Source organism: Oculina patagonica, chromosome 13, assembly GCF_052425735.1.
Source record: "Oculina patagonica isolate OP01 chromosome 13, crgOcupat, whole genome shotgun sequence".
NCBI classification, from domain to species: domain Eukaryota; kingdom Metazoa; phylum Cnidaria; class Anthozoa; order Scleractinia; family Oculinidae; genus Oculina; species Oculina patagonica.
Window position 1 is genome coordinate 36,679,919 of NC_135770.1, and position 25,057 is coordinate 36,704,975.

The 25,057-nt window shown below is 40.3% G+C and overlaps 2 protein-coding genes across 2 annotated transcripts; one reads left to right on the forward strand and one right to left on the reverse strand.

Moving 5' to 3' along the window:
* Window positions 1-636: 636 nt before the first annotated feature.
* LOC144635781 (uncharacterized) lies at window positions 637-25,041 on the reverse strand. Its single transcript, XM_078494877.1, has 33 exons — window positions 24,391-25,041; window positions 24,208-24,277; window positions 19,625-19,744; window positions 18,837-18,953; window positions 18,407-18,439; window positions 18,042-18,103; window positions 17,837-17,955; window positions 17,529-17,598; window positions 17,328-17,400; window positions 16,980-17,047; window positions 16,035-16,135; window positions 15,526-15,666; window positions 14,991-15,088; window positions 14,516-14,602; window positions 14,300-14,419; window positions 13,725-13,847; window positions 10,420-10,471; window positions 10,153-10,287; window positions 9,819-9,919; window positions 9,586-9,692; window positions 9,447-9,491; window positions 7,279-8,949; window positions 6,147-6,353; window positions 5,605-5,639; window positions 5,436-5,500; window positions 4,258-4,358; window positions 3,887-3,958; window positions 3,527-3,623; window positions 3,308-3,350; window positions 2,963-3,042; window positions 2,476-2,553; window positions 1,939-2,016; window positions 637-1,332 (listed from the first exon to the last, which is right to left on the reverse strand). The coding sequence occupies exons 1-33, from the start codon at window positions 24,435-24,437 to the stop codon at window positions 1,228-1,230; spliced, it is 4,521 nt and encodes a 1,506-aa protein (XP_078351003.1). The 5' UTR covers window positions 24,438-25,041; the 3' UTR covers window positions 637-1,227.
* On the forward strand, window positions 10,716-13,593 carry LOC144635633 (uncharacterized). The gene has a single exon (XM_078494719.1). It carries the CDS (start codon window positions 10,728-10,730, stop codon window positions 13,590-13,592), a length of 2,865 nt encoding a protein of 954 aa, XP_078350845.1. The 5' UTR covers window positions 10,716-10,727; the 3' UTR covers window position 13,593.
* Window positions 25,042-25,057: the final 16 nt, after the last annotated feature.

Genomic DNA, 25,057 nt, shown 5'->3' on the forward strand with positions numbered 1-25,057 from the left:
AGTGTTGACATTACCTGCCTGTCAAACAAATGGAAAAGCTCTTTTTCACCGGAAAACTTATGAATGATCAAGCAAGTTTTTTTGGTTAAAATTTTTGGGCAACGAGAGCGTAGAAGAGTTGAGAAGTTTTGGGAACTCTTGTCAAACGTTATCGACTTTCCTCCGCCCCTCTTTTGATCCGGCTTCTAACAACTTCTTGACATCTTTATGTTGGCTTTCTAAACCTCTTAACCAATCAAATTGCTCAAAGGTGAACGTAACCATAGTAACATGGCAGTATGGAAAACCAACATTAAGGCGTCCAAACATTTATCAAAACTTTTATCCCTTGAATTGTACAACCTTACGTACAAATACGAAATCTGCTATTCAGTGCAAAATATGCAGCTATAAACGCATTTTCCCAAAATTTATCAATTAAATTGCAATTGCCTATTAAATATATCTTGATTTATTCTATAATTAAATAATATTGTTTCATTAAATTTTAACCAGCAACAAGAAAATATTTCACTTACGCAGGCCTAGAAATATAAATGCTGTAAATTGCCTTTGTTTTCTTTAGCAATATAAATCGATATGCATGCGTTATGCCTACATATAATAACATCTGGAGAATTACAGTTGTTTTCAAACGCTTGAAATCCACTATAAATTGACATGCAAATTCACTCTTTTTACAGACAAACACTTCCCTAAGTTTTTGAAACTTTCACAAGCAATACACATTACTCTCGAAACAATTCCCCTTAAATTTAACATCCATACATAATGGCACTGAAAATGACCCCACAACTATGCTTAATAAATATTCAACAATTTCAAACTTGAAATTTGTCAAGATGACTTCTTTAGATAACAAATGATGGGTGACCTGAAATGATGCCGTAGATCGCATCTAGACTCATAACCAGTGTCAAAACTCTTTTCATCAAGGGCAAATATAATATACGTATATATGTGTACTGTAGCGATTTAATCCCTTAGTCAATACATTTATAATGCAAGTTATACTATTCATAATATTAAACCAATTCCCCCAACTATTACTTTAACAAATGTATGGAGATCAAGAAGATCTGTTTTGGCACACTTTTTTTCCCTGAGGTGTCAGGGAGCTCCATATACTGGGGGGCCGCTGTTTGGATAGCAGCCTGGTACTAGCCAGGTAGCTCCACAAGGTACCCAATACCGAGGGGCTGTCATTGGGATAACTAGTCGGCATACTCATGGAGGTGCCAGGTAGCTCCGTAGGTAAGCTATACTGAGGGGCTGCCGTTTTGATAGCAGGTCGATTAATCGCCAAGGAAGAGACGAAGAGCCAAGGTGAACCTGCGGAGAGGAAGAGAAAAGAAAACAAAAGCACAAAGATCAGAAAGGAAAGTTATGCTGGAATTGATCAGTGCATCAGGAGAGGCGATCTCTCCAGAAAAGCTTCGTCCATTTAGCTAAATAGAAATTCAGAACTTTCGGTTGGAAATTAAATGGCACTGGAGCTTTCCAGAAATTCTTAAGGCAAATTCTAGGATGGGAATGGAATGCCGGAAATTTAGTCAAACTGTTCACATCTGTAAGACTGAACAGCTGATCTTGGAAAATTTCTTATATTTCTTATATGAAATTTTCAATGATAATTACAACCGGGATTTTATGGCAAATGGTAAGCACCCTATCCTGTAAAGCAGTCATTTCCTTCTCGAGAACGCACGAGTCGCGTTAAAGCGTAAACTTCAGGCGCGAGTCGGAGTAAATAAAACAAACCTATCTTGGCTCCAAGCATTCACTTGTCACTCACTCTCGAAGAAGGAAACAACTGCTACGCAAACTATAAGCACTTCAGCGTTGTTCAAAACCAACGTTTACGGTAATGCAGATAAGCAAAACGCACCAAACCAATTTAACACAGCTAAATTGACTTGAAAACAAGACCATGCATACCTTGGTAATGTACCACACTAGGGACCAGTCCTGACCGTTAACACGTAACGGTTCCACAATCCATCCGCTAGACACGATCTGCAGGAGAAAGAAAACAAACCGCGATTATGAACATCTGTGTTGGAACAATAAATGTTGTAGCCTGCGTGGCCGGCGTTCGAAGGGGAGGGAGAAGGAAAGTTTGAGCGCGAAGCGCGATCGTGGGGGATTGGGAAGGGGAACCCGTTCCCCCTTTTCCCGACCCCCCACCTCCACGATCGCGCTTCGCGCTCGAACTTCCCTTCTCCCATCCCCTTCGAACGCCGGCCACGCAGGCTACAAATGTTGCGACAACTGATGCAAGCTCGTATAGATTACTCCGTGATGCCCTGGACATTCGTAGGTTTTGTAGAAAATATTTCCCAAATTTAAAATCTGAAACGATATAACTGTTCCTAGAGGCCTAGAGAGAGACGATTTCTTAAGGAAGATATACGTAAAAACAAACTAATTGAGCATAATACGTAAGTTTCCAGCAACCTGTTTCTTAGTACTAACCTGTCCGCGGATGATTGAAGGCGACAGTGGGCACTTTGGATGCTCAATTGACTGAGATGCAAGCACATACTTCTGACCCTGAAAACAGAAAATAGCCGCAATGAAAACATGTCAAAAAGACCTCAGTGGCTAAACAGAAAAATCTCACAGCTTATCGTAAACGCTAGTGCTGTGTAAGAATTGCTTTTTAATGGTTTATTTTACTTAACTTACTTATTAAAATACCTTCATATCAATTTATCTTATCTGAAATAATAGTCTCTCTAAATTGCCCCCCCCCCCCCCAACCCTTTTGCCTGCGACCAGACCCTCCGCTCCCTAATCCCCCCTCCTTGTTTCCGAACAGAAAGCCTCAGTGCTCGCAGGATCCCCCTTCTCCTGTGCACTCGTTTTGTCTGTAATTATTTCTCGCCCGCTACACGATCTGGGCAAAAAATGGAGAGGGGTTGTGAAGGTCTATTTTTACTTCAAGCAGGATTCAACTTACCTCAACGCGTTCTTTGGAGACGTAACAGAAGTCCCGTGAGTGCGTCATAAAACACTGAGATGTCTCGTGAAGCATGTACACTGAAACAAACAAATTAAATAAATTACAAGGAAATCAAACGAATTGTAATCCATTTCCATCCTCGCCACCCTTAGTCATCCTCACTTTCTAATGGGTTCCTGTCATTTGTCGAGTTCTGTTCTGCAAAATCAACCGTTATTGTTGGGTTTCCTGTGATACATTCTTAGAAGGTTTAATTTACACTTCATGTAAGGCTCTTGTTGTTTCGCGCGATGTCCTCGCGTTATAAAACTGAAACAGAAATACACCAGCAGTAATACTCACCAACTTTTAGTCCTTCCTCGACATGCTCCACAATATTTATTTTCTGCAAATATATAAAAAACATTTAAAAGACATACGAGATGAGAGAACGGCGAACGCGAATCTCAAGAACAAGAAGGGGGAGATGAATAATCTTTTTTCGTCACTCGAATTTACCAAGATTTTTTTATATCGGTAAACGTTTCTGCATTTCCTAGATATAAGATTTGCTATACATACCTTGAGCATGTTGTCGTAAATATATCTGGACAGCGGATTTTTGACTGCCTCCCAAACGGTCTGCGGTGATGCTTCAATGACTCCTCGCCCCATAAAACTGAAACAGTAATACACCAGCAGTAATATCATGGTGTACTTTCTACTTCATGTTATATAAACACAGAAAGGGGAGCTACCTAACCAATTTATGAGACATACGGATGGGTTTTAACAAGAGTTTTACTGATTAATCGTTTGTTTAGAAATTACAGGTTTAATAAGCTCTCCCTTCAGCGAAGAATAATTATTTTTTCTTTCAGTTCATTAATAAAAGAAACAAAATAAGATAATCAGCTACGTAACAAAGAACAGTTTTCTCACCAGTGTAAAATTCCACCGCCACCTTCTTCTCTTTTCCTAACAATTGTGACGTCTTTCTGAATACTGTGAAACCTACAGGGGTAAGGAAACAAACGCTTAATCCCCCGTGCTAATCCAACACCTAGTCCAGTTCTGTCCCTCTCCCTACGTTGCGTGACAGAGAGAGAGGGTTAAAACTGGACTAATCCACAACCTGGAAAAAGTTAAAATGAAATGACCGCACTTCATATAAATTAATCAAAATTTTATCACTAAGAGCTAAGCTAGTGATAGAGTGATCAAGAGAAACTCAAGTGGATCTTCCAAACTTCCATGCTGACGAATCATTTGGAGGCGTAATCACTACAAAAAAAGTTAGAAATCATTCTTACGTCCATCCACCGTGAGACGAATCCTCCGTCACTTTCCGCGGCGAGTCTGAGAAGATTGGTGCCGACTTAATCATCTCAGGGACGCTGGACGCAAGCAGGGCCTGGAAAACACGAAAGCAAGTTTCTTAACATTCTCGTCCCCATAGCCCTTTCGTTTCTCTTAGCCGGCAGGGCCTTGGCACGAGGAAACAAAGGGCTCTGGGGACACAGGATTTCCAGTCCTAGATTCTAGGACTTCCGTTCTTCATGTATGCAGTCATGACGTTTCAAAAGAATGTATGAGAGAGTCGTTACGTTTTCGACTTCCGTTTAGGAATTCTTTGTTCCAAACAGCCAATCAAAAAATTTCGAATTAATTCAAAAATCCTATGTCCCCAGAGCCCTCCGTTTTCTCGTGCCAAGCCGGCTAAGAGAAACGAAAGGGCTATGGGGACGAGAATGGTTTCTTAATTAATGAATCGCTCATAAGTAATCAGAAGCTTTTTTCTCCTTGCAATATGAGAACATAGTCAAACGAAAAGGTGACGTGAATAAGGAAGTCTTAGGCCTAGTTCAGACGTCATGCTTCTGCCGTGCCGAACTTAATTCAGGCATTTATTTCGACAAAAGTACGGCGTCTGAATCAATCTTTTGAATTAAGTTCGGCAAAGCAATTTAGATGACACAAATGACAGGGAGCAGAGCGAAGAAGAAGCTAGCGGAGCTGAATCTGAAATAAGCAAGTTTTCGGAAACTAGTCGGAAAAGAAACAAACATTGGTCGTACTTGCAAAAGGAAATTTTTTTGTTTCTGTTGCCTTTCTTTGCGTCTTTTTCTTGAGTTTTGCAATGATTTTAAAAGTAGCAGTTTTTGCTGCAATTTGGAAAACGGCGCCATTGTTGGATGACCGCTGACTAATTGTTACGTACGTAGCTTCAGTTAATCCTTAATTTGGTTCGACTCTGGCACGACGTCTGAATCAGAGTCGTGCTTCTGCCGTGCTACAGTCGAACCTAATTGCAATTAAGTTCGGCACGGCAGAAGCAAGACGTTTGAACTAGGCCTTAGGAATGCTCTCTTGATGTACAACAAATTTTTAGAACAAGCACTGAAACAATTGCTGGAAAGAAGTCAGGAGAATTCACATTTTGAGCCTGAGGCGGGTCAAGGAAGTGTTAAGTGTTCGTCACGTCACTTACCTCTTTCAGAACCTCTGCAGCTGCGTGGTTACCAAGCACGCGGAATTTTATGTGAAGTCGATTGACTGTAAAAATAAAAACACCAAACATAACCTTACTCAAGCGTTACACTTCACAAAAAAGAAATAACACCATTTCGGACCTGAGAACCATGACAAATTTAACTTACCGAGTGGTTTCTCGATGATTTCGTAATCTTCCGTTCTGCAAAGAGAAATAACAGCATTGAGAAGTCATTTACCGAAAAGCCCCTAACCCACGCGTTCGGACATTTTTATTCAAGAATGTCATTATGTTGGATGAAATGTTTCACCGTTCAGTTCTTTACAACATCATCACGACAATTGTCAACCCGAAAAATTCATACCGAGACGTATTTACAGAAGTTTAGTAGTGGTATTCTTGTAAAACTTATCTCTCTAAAAATAGTATGTAATTTATTGTAAATGTAATTTATTTACCCGACGAAACACGGAAAAGCTTTCAGGAGCTCGTTAGAAAGTGTACGTGGAATTTGGAGTTTTGGCTTTTGTGCTGAGACGAAAACCAGCAACAAACTCAACCCACAAATTACACCGGGTCCAGGATTCGAACCTGAGCCACAATGGTGGGAGGTGAGCGCTCTCACCATTGTGCCACACCTTTTCATGCTAAAGTTTGTACTTGCAAAATTTCAAGGCTAAGCAAATCGATCGCAAAGTCAACACTTACTTGAGATTTTCTAAATAGCTCTGTTTTTCTTCCTCCATTTGTCGTTTCAATTCACTGATTTCTTTCTCCTTGTCAAGCTTCTGTTTTTCCAGATCTCTGAGTTTCTCTTCACACTCCTCTCGGTCCTCCTCGCTGGTTCGCAGCTTGGCTCGTGCTTCTTCCAACTGAAGGTGAAGATTCTCTCGGTCCCGCCGCTCAAATTGAAGCCTGAAGTCAAATTATAAAGCGTACATGAGAGTTTAGGATTCTCGTTCCCCGTCCCCACAGCCCTTTCGTTTCTCTTAGCCGGCTTGGCACGAGAAAACGAAGAGCACTGGGGACATAGGATTTTTGCATTAATTCGATTTTTTTGATTGGCTGTTTGGAACAAAGAATTCCCAAACGGAAGTCGAAAACGTAACGACTCTCTCATACATTCTTTTGAAACGTCATGACTGCATACATGAAGACCGGAAGTCCTAGAATCTAGGACTGGAAATCCTGTGTTCCCAGAGCCCTTCGTTTTCTCGTGCCAAGGCCCAACCGGCTAAGAGAAACGAAAGGGCTATGGGGACGAGAATGAGAGTTTAGCTGTTTACTATTTACATTAAATTTCCATAAAATCCGTTTGGGATGTGAATGGAAAACGACTTCATTTTCCAGGAAGAAACTAAACTTCTAAAAACGTATTTCTGTTTTCCCGGCTGGGACGTTCTAAATGGAAATTCGTGTTCCTTTTACCGTTTTTTCATCCAACTCGTTCCCAGGGTCTCTCCCCCCTCCCCACAGAGCGAGTGTCTCTCTCCTCTCGCTCTTGGGGGCGGGGACAGAGGGACACCGGGATTGAGGTTATTTTGCATCTTTCGGAACGGTTTCAAGAATTTTCGACTTTTACAAAATGGCCTGTTCTTTGGGGAACAGTCAAATGGAACATATTATTCCCGAACGAAGATTCCCAACCGAAACTTAAGGAATTATATTGTAAATGGTAAACAACCTTTGCTAAGCATGGCAGTTGTCTCGTAATGCGACGTGCTAAACATGCCCTTAACCAATTAGAGTGAAGGTGTTGTCTACTTAGCCAATCAGGTTTGAGACCAATCGTGACGTACGCGAATTTTCCCGCGCTCGATTTTTGCCTAAGATGCTTTACCTGGTTTCACTTTCCTCGACTTTCTCGAACGTCTCCCGGAGTTTCCTGGCCTCTTCCTTGAAAAACTCCAGCGTTTCCTCATTTTGAAGATCATCAGAAGACTTTACACGAGAAAGTCTCTTTATACGTGAATTAATCAGCCTTCGTTCCCTCGCTCTTTCCACGTGAAACCTTTCCTTTTGTGCAGAGAGTTTCTGCAGGGCGATCTCTTTCTCTTTGATACCGTCCAACATCTGATCGGAAATCCGTCTTTGCTGCTCGTGAACTCGTTCTTCGTCTTTCTCAAAGTGAGCTCGCTTGGCGACATACTCCAGAAATAAGTCATCTTCATCAGAACCGATATGCTTTAATCTCTTCTTAACTAAATTTAGAACTTCGTCTCTCTGTTCGTCATTAGTTCCGGCCTCGCTAGCTTCCTCGCCTTCTGACAGATCACCCGAGTTCAGCGAGTCAAATGTTTCAGTAATTAAACTTTCAATCTCACCATATTCCTTCCATAAAAGTTCCACATAACGCTCGCGTTCTTGGTCAATCGCGCCGATTTCTTGCTCTTCTTTGCTTTTCAAGTTTTCCAGGCACAAGCGAATTTTCTCCGCGTGCTGCTGGCGTGAAGTTTTATACTGTTCTTCGAGTTCTGTTATTTTAGCTTCGTTTTCCAAGATTTGTCGGCCGTAGAATTCAACACTCGTGATCTCTTCGGCCAACGTTCCGCGTGTTTTCTCAATTATCTTTTCTTTTTCGTCTTTAAGCGCGAACAAGCTCTGCATCTGTTGAGCAATCACTTCTCCAATTTCATCAGGATCAGACGTATTCGATTCGAAATTCCAACTGGCTCGCCTGCGATGCCGCAAATCTAAACCAACAGGTTTGGTTTTTAAACCAAAGTCCGAAACGCTCCGTTTTTTGTCACTGTAATCAAAAACTGTTACTTCCGTCTCCTCACAACCTTGTTCCACGTCCGCAGATTCCTCCAAAGAACTACTAGTAAGATAAGTCAAATACTGATCGTGTTTTTCCTCCAACAACTGAATTTTTCTTTCAATTTCGTCGAGTTCAGTCAAATCCTTTGTAAGCGTACACTCTAATGTTACCTTATCCCGATTTAAACTATCTTCCGCTTCGGCCTTGGCTTTTTCAAGCGTTTCTTGCAATTCCAACAACTGAACCTGTTTCTCCTCAAGCTCCTTTAAATCTCCGTCTCTCTCCAAGCCATGATGCTCTTCTTGTCGAGTTCGGTCAATCTCCGCCTGAACGATCACTTTGCGCCTTTGCATCTCAATCTCAGCCAATTTCATCTCGTACTGAATAATCTTTTGCCATTCGCCCTCCATAAACCGAGCTACTTCTTCTCTCTCCTTCGCTATCTCCTCGGCGGATTCTTCCACTTCCCTGCTGTGTTTCATCTTCTGCTCGAACAAGTCTTCCAGTTCTTTCTCGATATCGTTCTTCGAGTCCTCGTGATTTTTGTCCATGTTTAGCCGAACTTCTTCTAGATCCAGTCTGGCTTGTTGTGACCTGGCCTCGTGCAGTTCACGCAAGGATTGGATGTGTTCCTTCTGATCGTCAATTTCTTTCTGTTTGTTATCAATCTCGGTTTGGAAAGCTCTTTCTATCTCTAGCCGGCGAATTTCGGCTTCTTTGTGTCTAGCGATCAAATCTGTCACTTGATTTCTGCAAAATCGAAAGTGATGTAAATTAAGAATGAGTAAAAAAAAATTTTTGTTGCTCTCGTTGTTGTCGACGTAAAATTTGAGAAGCATTCATTCATTCATTTAGCATTCAAAACTGTTCTATTAACTTATACCTCACTGATACGGTTGTGCATACAATGCCGCAAAACAGAACTACATGATGCCTTAAATGACAACAAGCAGAAGTATTATTATGGTATAAACATGCGCCAGTTTTTCAGTTTACATCACCCAGAAATACGGAGCCCAAGAGAGTAAATCTCCAGTTTTACACAAGCAATCATTTAAAAATGCAGAAATTCATTGGGAGGGACGCCGCGGGGGAGAAAAACTCAGCTTCCCTATTCGTAAACAAGCTAAACAACTCTTAAGAAACAACTTCGCTTTTCTGTATGAAAAAAGAATATTAGCATTACAAACCACCTCGAGGAAATAAGCAATGAGACGACAATAAAAAGATAAAAGAAATGAACTTACTTGAGATCATCTAAAGAATCTGCTCCTGGAAGATCCGCTTCAACGCTGCAAAAAGATGTAAAATTATGATGAGAAAACCTTCGCTTTCTGCTTCAAATTACAACAAATCACGCAAAGCAGAAATGGAATAACTTCATACCCAGAATCTAAAGTCATCGGAGAAGATGAATCGGACCTCATGCTCAGATCCCCATGACTGCCACGGACCGGGGAGATATGGAAATTAGTCAAAGATTCAGTCGATTCCTAGCGCGAAAGAAAATCACAGTTTTGATTCTGTTGTCTCACGAGAAATAAGTCGCGCGCGCGCTTCACACGCGGGCATCTGTACGTGTGAACGTGCGTGTGCGTGTTAGAAGCTATGAAACTCACCATGCTGAACAACCCAGAACGCCGTTTTTCCCTCAGTTTGGCAGCTTCGGTCGGAAAGTTGAATTTGAAGACATCGCTCTTACCAAGAACAATTACATCACCTACGAGAAAAACACACCTTGTCAGCCACTTAACTGAAGGACAGTTTACACTGATAAAACAGAAAATCAGATGAACTGATAAAGGCAGTTTTCATACTAGCCCGCGGAAAGCCCGGGAAAGCGCGATTTGTTGCTGATTGGTTAAAAATTGCTTTCTCGCGTGCAACGTGCTCTAACTAATGAAGGCAAAAGACACGGGACTTTTGTTTTGTAGAATAATTCAATCAACATACCTTGATTTAGTTTAGTCGCCTGAGTGACTGCCACACCGTTCACCCAGCACATCGAGGAAATCGGTTCAAATGTCACTCGTCCTTTAACAAAGTCCAGCACACAGTGTTCTTTCTCGATATCTTCACCTTCAAGAACTATGAAAAAGAAAACAGAGGGAGATTACAAGTGGCAAACGCCATTGGCAGATCCTGTTGGTTCTTGGTTTAAAACGAAAAAAAAATTGATGGACGCAAAGAAATTGATGTTTACACTTTTAATCATCTTACCTATATCTTGAGGGTTCGGTGCGTCTTCTCGTCCGATATGCGTCTTTCCGTGCTGTAAACAATGACAACATTCATGAGATTTTGTGAGAACTCTCTAAAGGATGCGCCATTTTATACAATAACCAAAGACGTTCATTGCGCTCTGGTTGGCCCTCGGATTCCTGATCGAGTTGGAGTTTCGAAATGTTGGCTTTTGTGGAGGAACGAAAAACGGAGAACCCGGAGCAAAACCCTTGGGGCACGAACACTATTTTAGTTGCCATTTTGAACTATTGCAATGAAGATGAAGAGAGGCTAAGTTGCAGATAATGGGTATAAGTGAAAGCAGATGGTGTGGATCGGGGAAGTTCATTCTCACTACAGGTGAGACGATAGTGTATTCTGGCAGAGATGACGAAGTTCATCAACATGGCGTGGCCATCATGCTAAACAAAGATGCAGCAAAAGCACTGATCAACTGGACACCTATAGATGAGCGAATAATTCGAGCCAGATTCCACTCTAGGTATATCAAGTTAACGCTGATACATGTCTATGCCCCCACTAATGACACTGATGAAGAGGTGAAAGATCATTTCTATGAGAAGCTCCAGGCAATAGTGGAAAAAACACCGAAGCACGATTTGCTGGTTATCACTGGAGATTTGAACGCAAAGGTAGGAAGCGATGTAGAAGGATACGAAAGAGTAATGGGTAAGCATGGAGTTGGAACCAGGAACGACAATGGCGAGAAACTATGCGAGTTTTGCGGCATGAACGACCTAATGATCACAGGTACGATATTTCCTCATAAGGAGATCCATAAACAAACTTGGATATCCCCTGATAGACGCACTTGCAATCAGATAGATCATGTGTTAATCAACAGGAAATTTAGAACATCTGTGCTGGACACAAGAGCCATAAGATCAGCTGATATCGCCAGTGACCACCACCTGGTTTGCACCAAACTGAGGTTAAAGCTAAAAGCAGCTCCTAAAAGACGTGGAATTAGGAGAACGAGATATGATACTCAGAAGCAGGAGAACGATGTGTGTAGGAGGCAGTTTTGTTTGGAACTAAGGAACAGGTTTGAGATATTGCAGAGGGAGGAGCTGGAAGATGACGAAACAGATCGGCCAGAAGCTGAGCTGGAGAAGGCTAACGGTATCATAGAGAAGGCTTACAATATGACAGCAAAGAAAGTTCTAGGATATAAGAAAAAGAAAGTTAAGCCATGGATCAGTAAAGAATCATGGGACCTGATTGAGCAGAGGAAAACGATTAAACTAAAACTTGATGGAACCAGCTCCGAGAGACTGAAAGAAAAGAGGCGAGTAGAATATAAAGCCAAAGACCGAGAAGTGAAGAGGCAAATACGCAGGGACAAGAGGAATTGGACAGAAGGGATAGCAAAAGAAGCAGAGGAAGCAGCGAATATGCAACACATGAAGACTCTTTACAACTTAACTAAAACGATCTGCAACGACAAACCAAGGCAGAGCACAGTAGTCAACGACAGAAATGGTAACGCCTTAACCAGCGATGAGGATAGAAGGAAGCGGTGGAGAGAGCATTTCATGGAGATACTCAATAGGGAGGAGCCAGCCTACCCGATCAATGAAGAAGATTGTGAACAACAGGACATAGCTGACATTGACACGGGACCTGTGAGCAAAGCTGAGATAAGAAGGGCAATAAAGAGTCTTAAGAATGGTAAAGCCCCTGGTGAAGATATGATAACAGCAGAACTACTGAAGGCAGACCTTGAATTTACAACCGACAGAGTGAAAGAACTTATAGACACGATCTGGAGTCTGGAAAAGGTCCCACGTAAATGGAAGAGGGGGCTCATTATTAAGATACCGAAGAAAGGGAACTTAAGGGAGTGTAAGAACTGGCGGGGAGTGACTCTCCTACCAGTTGTTAGCAAGATATTGGGAAGAATTGTAATTGATCGCATTCGCATGGGGATTGACAACAGGCTCCGTAAGGAACAGGCTGGATTTAGATCTGGTAGAGGAACGACGGAGCAAATTTTCATCCTACGCAATATATTGGAGCAAGTGAATGAATGGCAGGCAACTCTCTATATCAATTTCGTAGATTTCGAGAAGGCGTTTGACTCAGTGCACAGAAACGGCTTATGGATGATAATGAATCAGTATGGTATCCCACAGAAGATCGTCAACATAGTTAGAGCGCTGTACGATGGCTTTGAATGTGCTGTTGCGGAGGAAGAAGCAACCTCAGAATGGTTCGAACTAACGACTGGTGTCAAGCAAGGATGTACAATGTCTGGCTTTCTTTTCCTGCTCATTGTAGACTGGGTAATGAGGCATACTGTGAAAGAGGAGGGAACCGGGCTGAGGTGGAAATTTACATCAAAACTTGAGGACCTAGACTTCGCTGACGATGTAGCTTTAATTTCCTCAACCCAAAGGCACATGCAGTTGAAAACAAACAGGCTGGTAGAAAATGCAGAAAGGACAGGCCTTCGGGTAAATGTCGGGAAGTGCAAAGTCTTGAGAGTCAATGCAAAGAGTAATGAAGCCATCACAGTGAATGGTCTGGCGTTGGAAGATGTAGAGAAGTTTATCTATCTAGGAGCCACAGTATGTAAACAAGGGGGCGGAGAAGAAGACATCAAGGCTAGGCTAGGGAAAGCGAGGGGAGCGTTTGTGAAGCTAAATCGAGTATGGAATTCCAGCAGGGTGTCGAGGAAGACGAAGATCAGGCTCTACAAAACATTGGTCAAACCAGTTCTCATGTATGGTTGCGAAACATGGAAAATGAACGAAGGTGATGCTAAGAAAATCGATGTGTTTCAGAACCGATGCCTGAGGAGGATAATGAAGATTAAATGGCAAGATAAGATTAGTAATAGAGAGCTACTGGAAAGGGCTAACGTGGAGAGGTTGAGTGAAGAGGTAAGAAGAAGGAGATGGCGATTCATTGGACACATCCTCAGACAACAACCTGACAATGACTGTGTTACAGCCCTGACATGGACCCCAGAGGGAAAGAGAAAGAGAGGCAGGCCAAAAACAACCTGGCGGCGCACAGTAGAAAAGGAGAGGTCCAAAGCAGGGTGGCAGTCCTGGAGAGAGGTGCGCACTGCAGCGCAAGACAGGAATCGATGGAGAGCACATGTGGAGGCCCTATGCGCCAACTTGGCGCCGGGGGACAAGTGAAGTGAAGTGAATGAAGATAAACGTCGCCTGACACGAGAAGCAAAGTCACAGGTCCCCACACAAGCCTGTTTGGGATACTTGTGTGGCAAAGGTGCGAAATTTCAAATGCGCTACGATGAATTGATTTCTTACCATGACACGATACAACATTATCTCTGTTCTCAGTGGATCTTCTTCCAAGCGAACCAAATGCGGAAGTTCAAGGTCGACAAGAACAACACACGAACCATGACGGCGAAGCTGTAACTCACTTTCCTGCAGAACAAGAGTATAGCTGTTTTTCGCGAGCGAAACAAGCACAAGCGTTAACACAAAACTATGAGTCTTTTGTGTGCCCAGAGCCGCTTGTCCCTCTTAGCCGGCTGAGCCTGGGGCAAAAGGAACAAGTGGCTCTGGGGACTTTGTTAATCAAATCAAATCATGTGTCCCCAGAACCACTTGTTCCTCGTGCCCCAGGCTCTGCCGGCTAAGACGGACAAGTGGCTCTGGGGACGAGAATGATATGAGTCAACAAGAAAGAAAGCCGCAAGTATCGTAGGTCTTAACAAAGCACGCACTATTTATCTCAAGCACAAGCTAATAAAAAGAGAAAATGTATTGTAAAAGATGGTTTTTTTTTCAGATGCATGCCCCCACCCACCCTACCCACCTGCATGATGCCCCACCCACCCTACCCACCTGCATGATGCCCCACCCACCCTACCCACCTGCATGATGGATTTCGCCTCTTTCCATTTCTCGGTCCAGTCTTTCGTCAGCTGCTCCACCCGAGATTGGTTTTCATGAAGCTTCTTGGCAACTTTCATGGAGTCATTTAAAGATATATTCTATCAAAAAACAAATTTGGAGAGAACCATTAAGTGTATAACATCTAAATAATGTTAATATTGTAAAGTCAAAAGTCGCGCAACGTGAAAATGTACCTCGTCGCCCGTTTCGGTGTTTCGTATGAGGGATTTGAGTCGCTCGATTTCAGATCTAAGTTCCCGGATGAGTTTAACGTTTGGATCCTGCAAAAGAAAACGAATAACAGTTACTTAAGTAGCAAGATAAAAACCGTGATGAAAAAAAAAAACTGTTAGGAAGCGTGGACAGGCAAGTAAAATACAGCTTAGTGTTTACCGTTGAAAGCTTAGGTTATGCGTTTGGTGGCGCAAACTAGTTATTTTTAAGGAATAGAAGCAAAACTAAAGCCAATCGTGGACTTGTTTTACGCGCGAGATCCCCGCGCTTGGCGTCGGTTACACGGCTTGTTACGAGTTGCGATTGGTTAATTGCGCTATTTACGTTGGCAGTGATTGGTCAGATGAGATTCGGCATTCCTTTGGGTGGGTTGCTTTTTCAATGCCTTAACTGACTTTTAAGTGACGTGAAAATGGCTTAATGTTTTTTTTATACCTCGTTAACTTTCGGCACGTTGACAATACTCTTTGCTCGATGGGCGTAGCGAAGTGTGCTGAGTGTTTCACCATAGTTACATTCCGCAGGAGAAATGGCTAGAAGGAAGACAAAATATTCATGTTAACAAACTATAAGAAATAAATCACAGAAAAAATAAATCAGCACGAATCGAAAAGAAAAATGCGAAGATAACCGCATGCAGATACAGATACAGATACTTTCCGTTACGAGAATCCACAGCAAACGGGCAAGATATTGAGTTGAAAGAAAAAGAAGTTAAAAGATTTATTAGAAGAATTTTCAAGGCTTCCAACATTTTCCTGGAATTTCAAAGATTTACGGAAGGTTTTGCAGCCCTTTACAGACATTTTCCGAACATCGACACAAACGTACGAAGTTGGCCGAGGAAAATGCAAGCATGATTCGATTTTATGCCTACCATTTACCAAGTTATTGAGTGTATAGATATGTTTATTTTTTTAGTGGGGTAAATCCTTGTAGTTCACTGTGGTTTATCTATGAAAAAACTGACCTGCGACCATGACAGTTTTGGAATTTCCCCCTAAACTGTCCTTTAGAAGAAATGTGAGCACAGAGTCACGGTATGGTACAAACAGCTTTTTCTTGTAGGAAGGACGCTTGGATGCAGAAGAAGCATTGATGGAGTTTTCAGCTGTGAGAGAGAAACAAGAGAGGTAATGTCAGATGAAACTGCATTCTGTCTTTATGTATAGTCAACATGTTATTGTATTAGGACAGTTTCATTTGTCATTACTGGACAGGCAGAGCTGGTTTCTCAACGTTCTTGTTTTCACAGACAACACAGTTACCGTTTTCACAACAAGATGGAAATTTAAACAAAAACTTCTTCAGTTTTTGCGGTTAAACTTCCTACGCTTTCAGTATTTCAAGTTGGAATGAACCGACAGGAAAAACTTGGCATGTAATTAGCACCCTGAGAACATGATGAGAAATGTTTTGGATGACGGAATGTACTTTGACGATGAAAAACAACGGAAAAGAAAAGAATAATGTATTTACCAAGAGTAGAAATAACAATCCCCAAAGTAACGAGAGATTTGTTGATGTTCGCTCCTTCTTTTAGCCTGTCGCCAGCAGCACCGCTTGCACTAGCGCGCTCACTAGAAACAAGAACATACAAAAAACAATCATTGTCATTCTCCCTACCCGCATCCATACGTTTCTTATAGCACTAGTTGGGAGAATGTTTATATTTATCAATTTATCAATTCCTTAATAACTTGAACGCTTGATTAAGTAATGATATTGTGACGATAAAGAAGATTCTCATTACTTATGCCGGCCTAACTTAATAAAGAGGAAATATTAGGGGTAGGTGAAACCGTTATTGGATTTAATTTACAGATTACAGGTAATCTGGGGATTTCAAAGAGGAAATATGGGGATTTTTAAATAATATTAAAATCCTCCAAATCTCTTCTCTGAAATCTTCCCCAAAATAATCCAATTGTTAGAAATAATTCAATTATTGGATTATTTAGTGGATTAATTAGTGGTTCAGTTCCTCCATTGGGACAAAGAGGTCTGTTGTTCGTATAGTGTGAAAAGTTTTGACAACCTGAGCAGAAGTCATCTAAAGCTCGCCAGAGCAAAGTTATTGTCAGTCGTTGATGTTGTAAGTCTGGTCCTTTGAAAGTGATTGGTCAGTTTAGCTGTGATGTTACAATGGGACCTTGACACAGCCAAGGGCCAAAGTACTAGCAAAATATGTTCGCTATAATGAGGCTTCGTTATTTCGGGGTTCTTTTTCATATATTTTACTTTCACTTGGATGAAGAATATTGTTCGTTTTACTGAGGACTTCGTTAACTGCAAGTTCCACTAAATTGGCAGTAAAGTTCACCAACAGTGATTGGTCAGTAAGAGTAAGTTAAGATCTGCCAGATTAAGAAAAGATAGAGTACATTTGCTGCAAGTCAACAAGCAAGCCAGTGAATTACAAACCTGCCAGCTAGGTCTACCAAGTGTATCTTGCTGATCGTTTCACTAGGCATATCTTCCATGAACTTGGCCTGCAAAAATTTTACAAAGTAAAATTGATATCAATGTTGTCATGCTGTCTAGAGTATCAAAGAAGTAGTAAAACACTGCGGTGCTTCCCAGCCAGCAGCTCCAATGCTGGATCCAGCTTGGAAGTCGTCAGGAGGAACCATGGCAGACAGTTTCGGCCCCTACTCCTCGACTGTCTTCTGCCATGGCGGGGCCCCTCCCTAAGGAGGCTTCACAAGAGCTGGTGCTGGCTGGGACATGAGTTAAAAAGAAAGTACATGTAAGATCTAGAACAATATTTACCTGTGTAAACTTTATTGTGAAAATTGCATGTGAACGACTGCTGGTGTTGTTCATTCTTGTGGCAGCAGTTGCTCTGAAAAAAGAAGAATTTCACACAGTCATCTACAATAGGCTAAAAACTAAGCTAGTCTCCAAGGCAGAGATTAAATTGCATCAATTTTCATCACAATGTGGATGACCTGAAAGACAATCTATACAAACCTGAGCCTGTTACCCTGCTCCATAAGAACTTCAATTGAATCAAAATCAGAAACATGCTGTTTTGTCAACCCTGAAGAAAAAACAACAAACAAATGTTGAATCCTCTTTCAAATCATTGGCTAGCTCCACCCTGGTAGAAAGCTACTTCTAGTCTATTGCTAGTTGTGCTAAAAAGCATTTTTTTTAGTTGCACCACGATTCAGTACAGAGAATTGTTGGGGTCAAATTTCTGGAATAATCTGTCAAACAGGCTAGGGGTAGAGAAGAATTTGAGCAGCTAAAGAGAAAAAATTTGTTTACTTCCTTACCTTCAACGTATGGCCCTTCCTTGGGATGTTCACGGACTTTTAAATTCTGCTGAGGTAGTTTCTTCAATTTCTGGGGCCTCAGCAAGTCACGAACATGTTCATTGTAAATTTCAAGGTAGCTATAACAGAAACAGTTAAGCCCATCAGGTAACTGAATGCACACCATGTGCACTGCCATTTGATAAAAATGAAAATTTATGTTTACCTCACTTCAGTTCTGAATGAAGAACTGAGAGATGTGTTCTGCTCAATGTACTGAAATAATCCCTGCAAAGAGATAAACAATCAAAGTTAGGACAAATGTGTACAGCTGATTTGCATTACAATAAAAGTAAAAAAATAAAAAAATCGACTTTGTTTTATGTAGGGTTGCACGTAAGAGTCTTGTGACTGACAAACCTGTGGCCCTAAATTGGAATTTAGAAGTGTTGGTTTTTGTGGAGGGAGGAAAACCAGAGAAGCCGAGAAAATCCTTGGAGCAAGGACGAGAATGATCAACAAACTCAACACAATCCAAAAAAGACTTTCTGGAACTTGTAACATAAGATGAAAAGGTCAATCTAACGTTACCTTGCATATTCTAGGAATAAGTCCAACTTCCTCCTAAAAAATAATAATACAAAATAATGATAAGCAGCCACAAAGTCACTTAGATGAACTTTCATATAAGATATAATCAAGTAAGACCGAATATGTGCAATACAAAAAACATGCAGGGATCCAGAGAACATGTAGAATGCACCAAGTTATTTTGAACCAAGACAAGAAAGACAACACATAGGGGATGTTTAAATTTTATTCAACAGTCTTCATACAAAAATAAAAAATAATGATAAATTTAAAAAAAGGAAAATAAATCTTAGAGTGAAAGGAGTAAACTCCAACACATCGGAGATGAGGAGCTATTGAAGAGGAGGAGCTTAATTGCAACTATAGGGCAAATTAGCTTTTACAGTGATGTAACTTTGCACTTCAAGATATTGTAAGGTTGTGAACTTACATTGGTTCCCATCATAGTATAAGTCTTCCCTGCACTTGTTTGTCCATAGGCAAATAAGCAGGCATTGTAACCTTCAAATGCCGACTCTAAAACACCTTGACCAAGGTCTTTAAAAACCTGCAATGATATTAATATTATTGTTAACAAGGAGATTACTAGCTTACAAGTTCATTTGTTTTTACAATAATTTAAAAATGTTTCTTGTTCAAAATTAACCAAATGCAAACAAATTTTGGAGCTTCATTAAAATAGTGATCTTCTGCAGGGCCAAGCTGATGTTAACTTGTGATCATTCCCTCTCTCTGGCTTACGGAAGAAAAAAAGCCTGGTGGCAGGTCAGGGTCAAGTGAAGACTCTTGCAATCTGCATGCACTTCCCATGCATTTAAAGACTGAGAAATGTACCAGATATATGAGGAAAATGAGACATTGGACAACCAATAATCACTATCATCTACATTTTGTTGGAAAAGGGGTTGGGGTGGAGGGAGGTTTCATTAAAAATATTAACTTTCAGAGGCAGGGGAGTTTATAAGAGAGGGGGCCTTGTACGGAGTTTTTATATATAGTAATTAAATAAATTTCACCAACTGAGTCTTCAAGTTTTCAAGACCATAGGCTAGAGGAATAGTTCCCAATATAAACTTACGATGTATAATTCTACAATATTAAAAGATACAGAACTTTTGATGTTAATTGCTTTTTGCCATAGAATGTTGCACTTGATCTTATTTGTCGTTGAATTTCCTTCTGCTAAAACTAGTCAATTATGATACAAAACACAGTTACCTTGTCTTGTGTTACAAAATGTGGGTCCCTGGAATCAGCAGACCAGTAGGAATGATCGAAAAAGAATTCCTTCTTGAAATCACGAGCCTTGTCCCCTTCTAATCCTACCTCACCATAAAGCTAAAATTGAAAAAAATATATATCTGGCATTGAAAAATTTTATTGATTATAGTTACACTGTACAAGTTTCCATCTATTATTTAACAATAACATTTGACAGCAAGCTGAGTAGCTCAAGGTTTCTATCAGTGTGATTATTCTAACTGTTTAGGCATACAATTTAACCCAGAAGTCGATCAGTGACAACAAAACTGAACATTGACTCTTTAATGTTCCAGAAAATATCCATACCCCTCACATGGAAAGTTTTATTTGATTTGAATTCCTCAATCCCTTTGATAATTCCAGTTTAGCCCCATACCCTCTTTTAAAAATTTTGGGTTTTGAGTCTGACCCACCACCCCCTCCAATGATCTTCCACAGGGTGGGTACATATATTTTCTGGAACTGCAAATTAGATGGTGAGTTTCCTGACACTTAGCCACTGGGTTATCTAATTAACAATTAGACTATGAGCCCGAGTTTTCTGTGAGTGAATAGTCAACAAGGCGTGGTCAAAGTTGACCATCACTCATACAAAATGAGGGGGAGTAATCTAAGTGCTTTAGTAGAAACTCTAAAGGATTGCAGTCCAAAACCTACAATTTTATGCACTTTCAAGCCAAAAATCAAGAATAATTGTTTTTTAAAGAGCCATTGTGTTCTATCAGCGAAAAGAAAACAATGGGAGAACCAATCAGATTTGCCCATTTCCAGTAGTCAGAACACAGATGCGTTTCTACTAATCGTTTATAGTCAAGGAAGGGCTTGAGAAAAATATTGATGATACATGTAGACTCCCCTACTCAGCTTTCCTTTTATTTGTGTGTGTGAGAGAGACCATCTCACTTGACAGTCAAGGAAAACATAAAATTTCAAGACTATGGGTGTGTTCCTTCCACTCAGATCATGGTGCATCAAAGGAACTGATGAATCCTTTACCAGAGCAGATCCATCCGTTCCTTTTATGCACCATGATCCGACTGATCCTGGATCATTGATCCTAATCCAGATCATCCCAAAGGAACGCACCCTAAAATCACTTCTTAAAAAATTATGATTTCACAACAGTACAAAAGGTCACAAATTATAATATTAATTTTTTACATTTTTCAGTTTCATTGTAAGTTGATGATGATTGCATTTTGATAAAAAAATGTGAGCCTCTTTATATGTTATATGGGCTGTTGGCGCAAAGTTATAATTTAATACTTTTAACAATGTAGTACGTAGCTATTCTGTCACAAAAGAATGCAGATTGAAGCTTAAAAGGTTAATAAGCTGATTAACATTTTTCCAAATTTACAAATCAGAACACAGCATGACTTTAACAAGTCACGCTGTTCATGATATCATTAAACACAAATCGTTTACCCTCACAAAAAATCCTTCACTGTCTCAAAGGTCTACGTTAGTCAACTGTTACTTAAATATTTAGTGGTGTGGGCAGTTGTGGCTACTATTTATCCACTGTATTTTGTTAACTAGAGGATTAAATTCTTATTGGATATTTTGTCATATGATGGGGGAAGATTTATGCAATAAGTGGATATCAAATTTTTAAGAACTCTAGTCTAAACACGTCTTAAGTTCACAGTTGCTCATGTGGTGCACAAAATGTATTAATTTTTACTAAAGAGGGCTCTCAATAACATTTGAAGTACTAGGTGGCTCCCATTGTGCGGCACCTGTCGGAGAGCAATATATTACAAGCTAAAAACAGCTCCACTTTATAGGCAATTGAATGAATTTAAGCTCCCAATCCATGATAGAATACCAGCTGGAGCTCCATCTAGTGCCGGTCTAACTGAAAGCCCTGCTAAATAATTTTATTAAACCCAGACAGTAAAGTTATTTTTATTGTTTCAGTTTTTGACATTTTAAGACATTGATGTTGCACAGATAAGTAACTGACTAATGCAAAGAGATATTATTCCTCACACTCCTTGCAAGGTCATTGCCAGTAGTTTTGAATTTCTGTCTCCAAGGTGGGAGTGTGTAAGACAACAGATAATTTTAGGGCCTGTTTACATGGAGGGAGGGTGCCCCGGCTAACCGAGTTACCCGGCTAGAAGGGATAAAACCTAGCCCACCTTTACATGCAGAATTTGCAGCCCTTCTACCCGAGATGAGACAGCGTCATTGAAGCGTGTCACGGCGTGGGAAAACAATGTAGCTCCAAATGATTGAAGAAAAATATGACTTTTTACTGAATAATCAAGGTTTTTCGTCTTCAAACTTATTTTGAAATTCAACAGTATTTGGCCGCCAAATTGAAATTAAATTTGTTGTGTCGTGAATTAGGATAATCATTCCCACGAAAATTTCGAATTAATTAGCTGTTGCTCAAAGAAATATTTCCAGGCGACTGATAAAACTAATTTTGATCAAATAGCACTGTTTGGGTCCAGAATTTATACATTTTATGCCATTAACTTCAAATTTAGTTCAAAAACACTTGCGAAAATTCATCCCGGCAAGCCGGGATAGCTCGGGCATAACCGTTTACCTGGCAAAAAGCTATCCCGCCTAGAAGGGTGCCCCGGGCACGTAGACCGAGTGCCCCGGCAAGGCAGGTTACCCTTCTAGCATGTAAAGGCTTCAATACGTTTTCTTAAGAAACGTATGAAAAGTTGGCTCGCCCAGGGTAGCTCGGTTAGCCAGGTAACTCGGTTAGCCGGGACACCCGCCTTCCATGTAAACAGGCCCTTAGACTACACGTGAAATAGTTGAAGTGATATTTACCGGTATGTCAAAATTTGCATCAAGGGATTTTGTCACGATATACCACTAAATTATCAGGACTTATATTTTCCAAAAATATAAACCAGGTATATACGGTATATACTCTATATAAATGGTAATCAGCTGCAGAAGGGAGAATTTAAATTCTTAACGAGACTGATAAGTAGCAAATTAATCAAAATTCAGTAAATTAAAAGCAATAAAAATGCACAGCTGGATATGTAACAAGTGTATAGTGTTCTTTATTTGTCATTCAAAGTCTTTTTGGGAAAAACATGCTCAGAGCAAAAACAAAAATTTTGGAACATGTGGTTCCAGAAAATATCCGTACCCGGGTACCCACCCCATAAAAGGTCACTGGAAATTCCAATGGGGGTCTCAAACCCAAAAGATTTAAAGCAAAGTATGAAATCAAGCCAAAATGGAATTTCTGGAGGAGGGAGGGGTTCAAACCTTAAAACCTTCTATAGATGGTATGGTTATTTTCTGGAAAAACACAAATTATGGGAGTCTGGTAAAAACAGTATGAAATGAGTAAATATATAAATATCACAATCAAGGGTCAAGATGTCTGATAAAAGAAAATCGCTCCAAAACCATTAGCGTTTATTGGTGACAAATTGGTATTATAAACATCAGGTTTATATGAAAAGCAAAAGCACGTGTACGCCACACACAGACGAACTTGCCCTTTGGACTCAGTTTACTGTCAAAATGAAGAGCTTGTTATTACACCTAATATTTTTCGTAAAACAAACAAATAAAACACAATTACGTGATTTTAGCGTGAGTGGGAGCGCAATTTAAGTGCTTTTTATAAAGATGACTCCTTATTAACTTTAAAACAAAAATAAGCAATGTGTATTTTTAACACCAAAAAATCGATTCAATTTATGCATAATGGTAGTTGTTTACGCAGAAATCGGATGTTAATATTCACAGCGTGAAGGTAAATTCCATGATTGACCACCTTTTCTCAAGACAACAACGCAATTAAAATGAATTATACAAAGGCGCTTTACGCTGTTGCACTTTAGAGTTTTGCTCTTTGAAAAAATTACATTTCTGGGAAATATGAAGGTCACGGAATGCAAATTCGTTGAAACTAACAAGATTCTTTTTTCCTCATTAGTTCGAGTACATGTATCTTATCACGGCTAGTTTTATTTCTGGGAAGACAGGCTGAGGGAACGGGCGTATACGTAATATTGTAAATGACATCGTTTTTACTTGTCTTAAAGCTTTGCCTAAATAGATGACAAATAAACTGATATCAAATAAAGACACGAGGCACTTTAAAATGTCTTTTAGATATTCGACTTGGATCAAGAGAACGATCTACAGTTCGATATTCGCATGGGGGCGTATTTTCTGCGCGCATCATGCCGATTTCATTCACAAAAGAGCTAATATAATATTAAGTTTATGATAAAGAAATAAACTCAGTTCCTCGTTAACCAGATAAAATACCACTGACGGTAAAAATAATATCTTCTGCAGTCAGGCTGGAAGAAAGAAAGTGTTTACATAACTAGTGCTACATGTAGGATTCTTAAAATAGAACCGATTTGTTAAACCAAGATCTTGTGATAAGCAAAACGTCAAAAAATGTCATAAATCACACATCGAGTAAAATCAAATTTAATGACTGTCGGGAACGGTGTTAGAATAATTTGTATTAAAGTCACGATGATTTAATTTTACTGTACATCTGCTGATATTTAAACTAAATAACCGACCTTCGTGTTGAATATTGTTGTTTTCTGTCCTTCCATCTGAATAATGCATTTGGAGCCGAGCTCTATCTCCCTGTTGAACAAAGAAGGCCAAGAAATTCTTATTCTAAATCTTCAACGCAGAAATAATTATGTTACAAAGAAACACCGATGAAGATTAGCGAAATACATGAGCAAAATATTCACCTGTTGTTGAGGGGCCGGGCGCGAACGGCCACTTTTAAAGAAGCCATTGCAATAACCAAGAAAGCGACGAACTTTCGTTCCCTCGATTACTTTGCGGCGAGATATTACGAGAAATTCGTTGAAGTAGGTCTTGCTAGGGTACCATCACCATGGAGCGGGTTCTGAAGAGTTCGCTACCGTTCCAAACAGCAGCATTTTGTCTTTAAAGTGGCGAGTAAACACACAGGTAATTTCAGGTAACTCGAACCCCGTCTCCCGGCAAGTCTGTTTTGAATCTTCGTCGTTGACTCGACTGCTCAGTTAGCTAGTAGACATCCGTTGTTTGTTCATTTACAGTAATGATGGGCCTCACTGATAAATAGGAAACTTAAACTTCCTGTGGTACAAAATATCCTTCAAAATCCTCAAACGCAATGCAAGATCAGGTGCTTCTCGCGTGAATGGAGAAAACGAAAATCCAAATAGCCGTGTATGGCGTTACAGCAGCGGAAACAGGCGATTTCCGTCTTTCTAAACCGTTTCTTTGAATAGAAATGGTGCTATGAGACAGGACAGGAAACGCATAAGTTGTTTCCTGTGATGCGATCGTGGAAAAAGTTCCAATCTGACAGTAAATCTTGATTTCAAATGCTCTAGGCAACGTGACTTCGAGTTTTCGAGAGTGTTA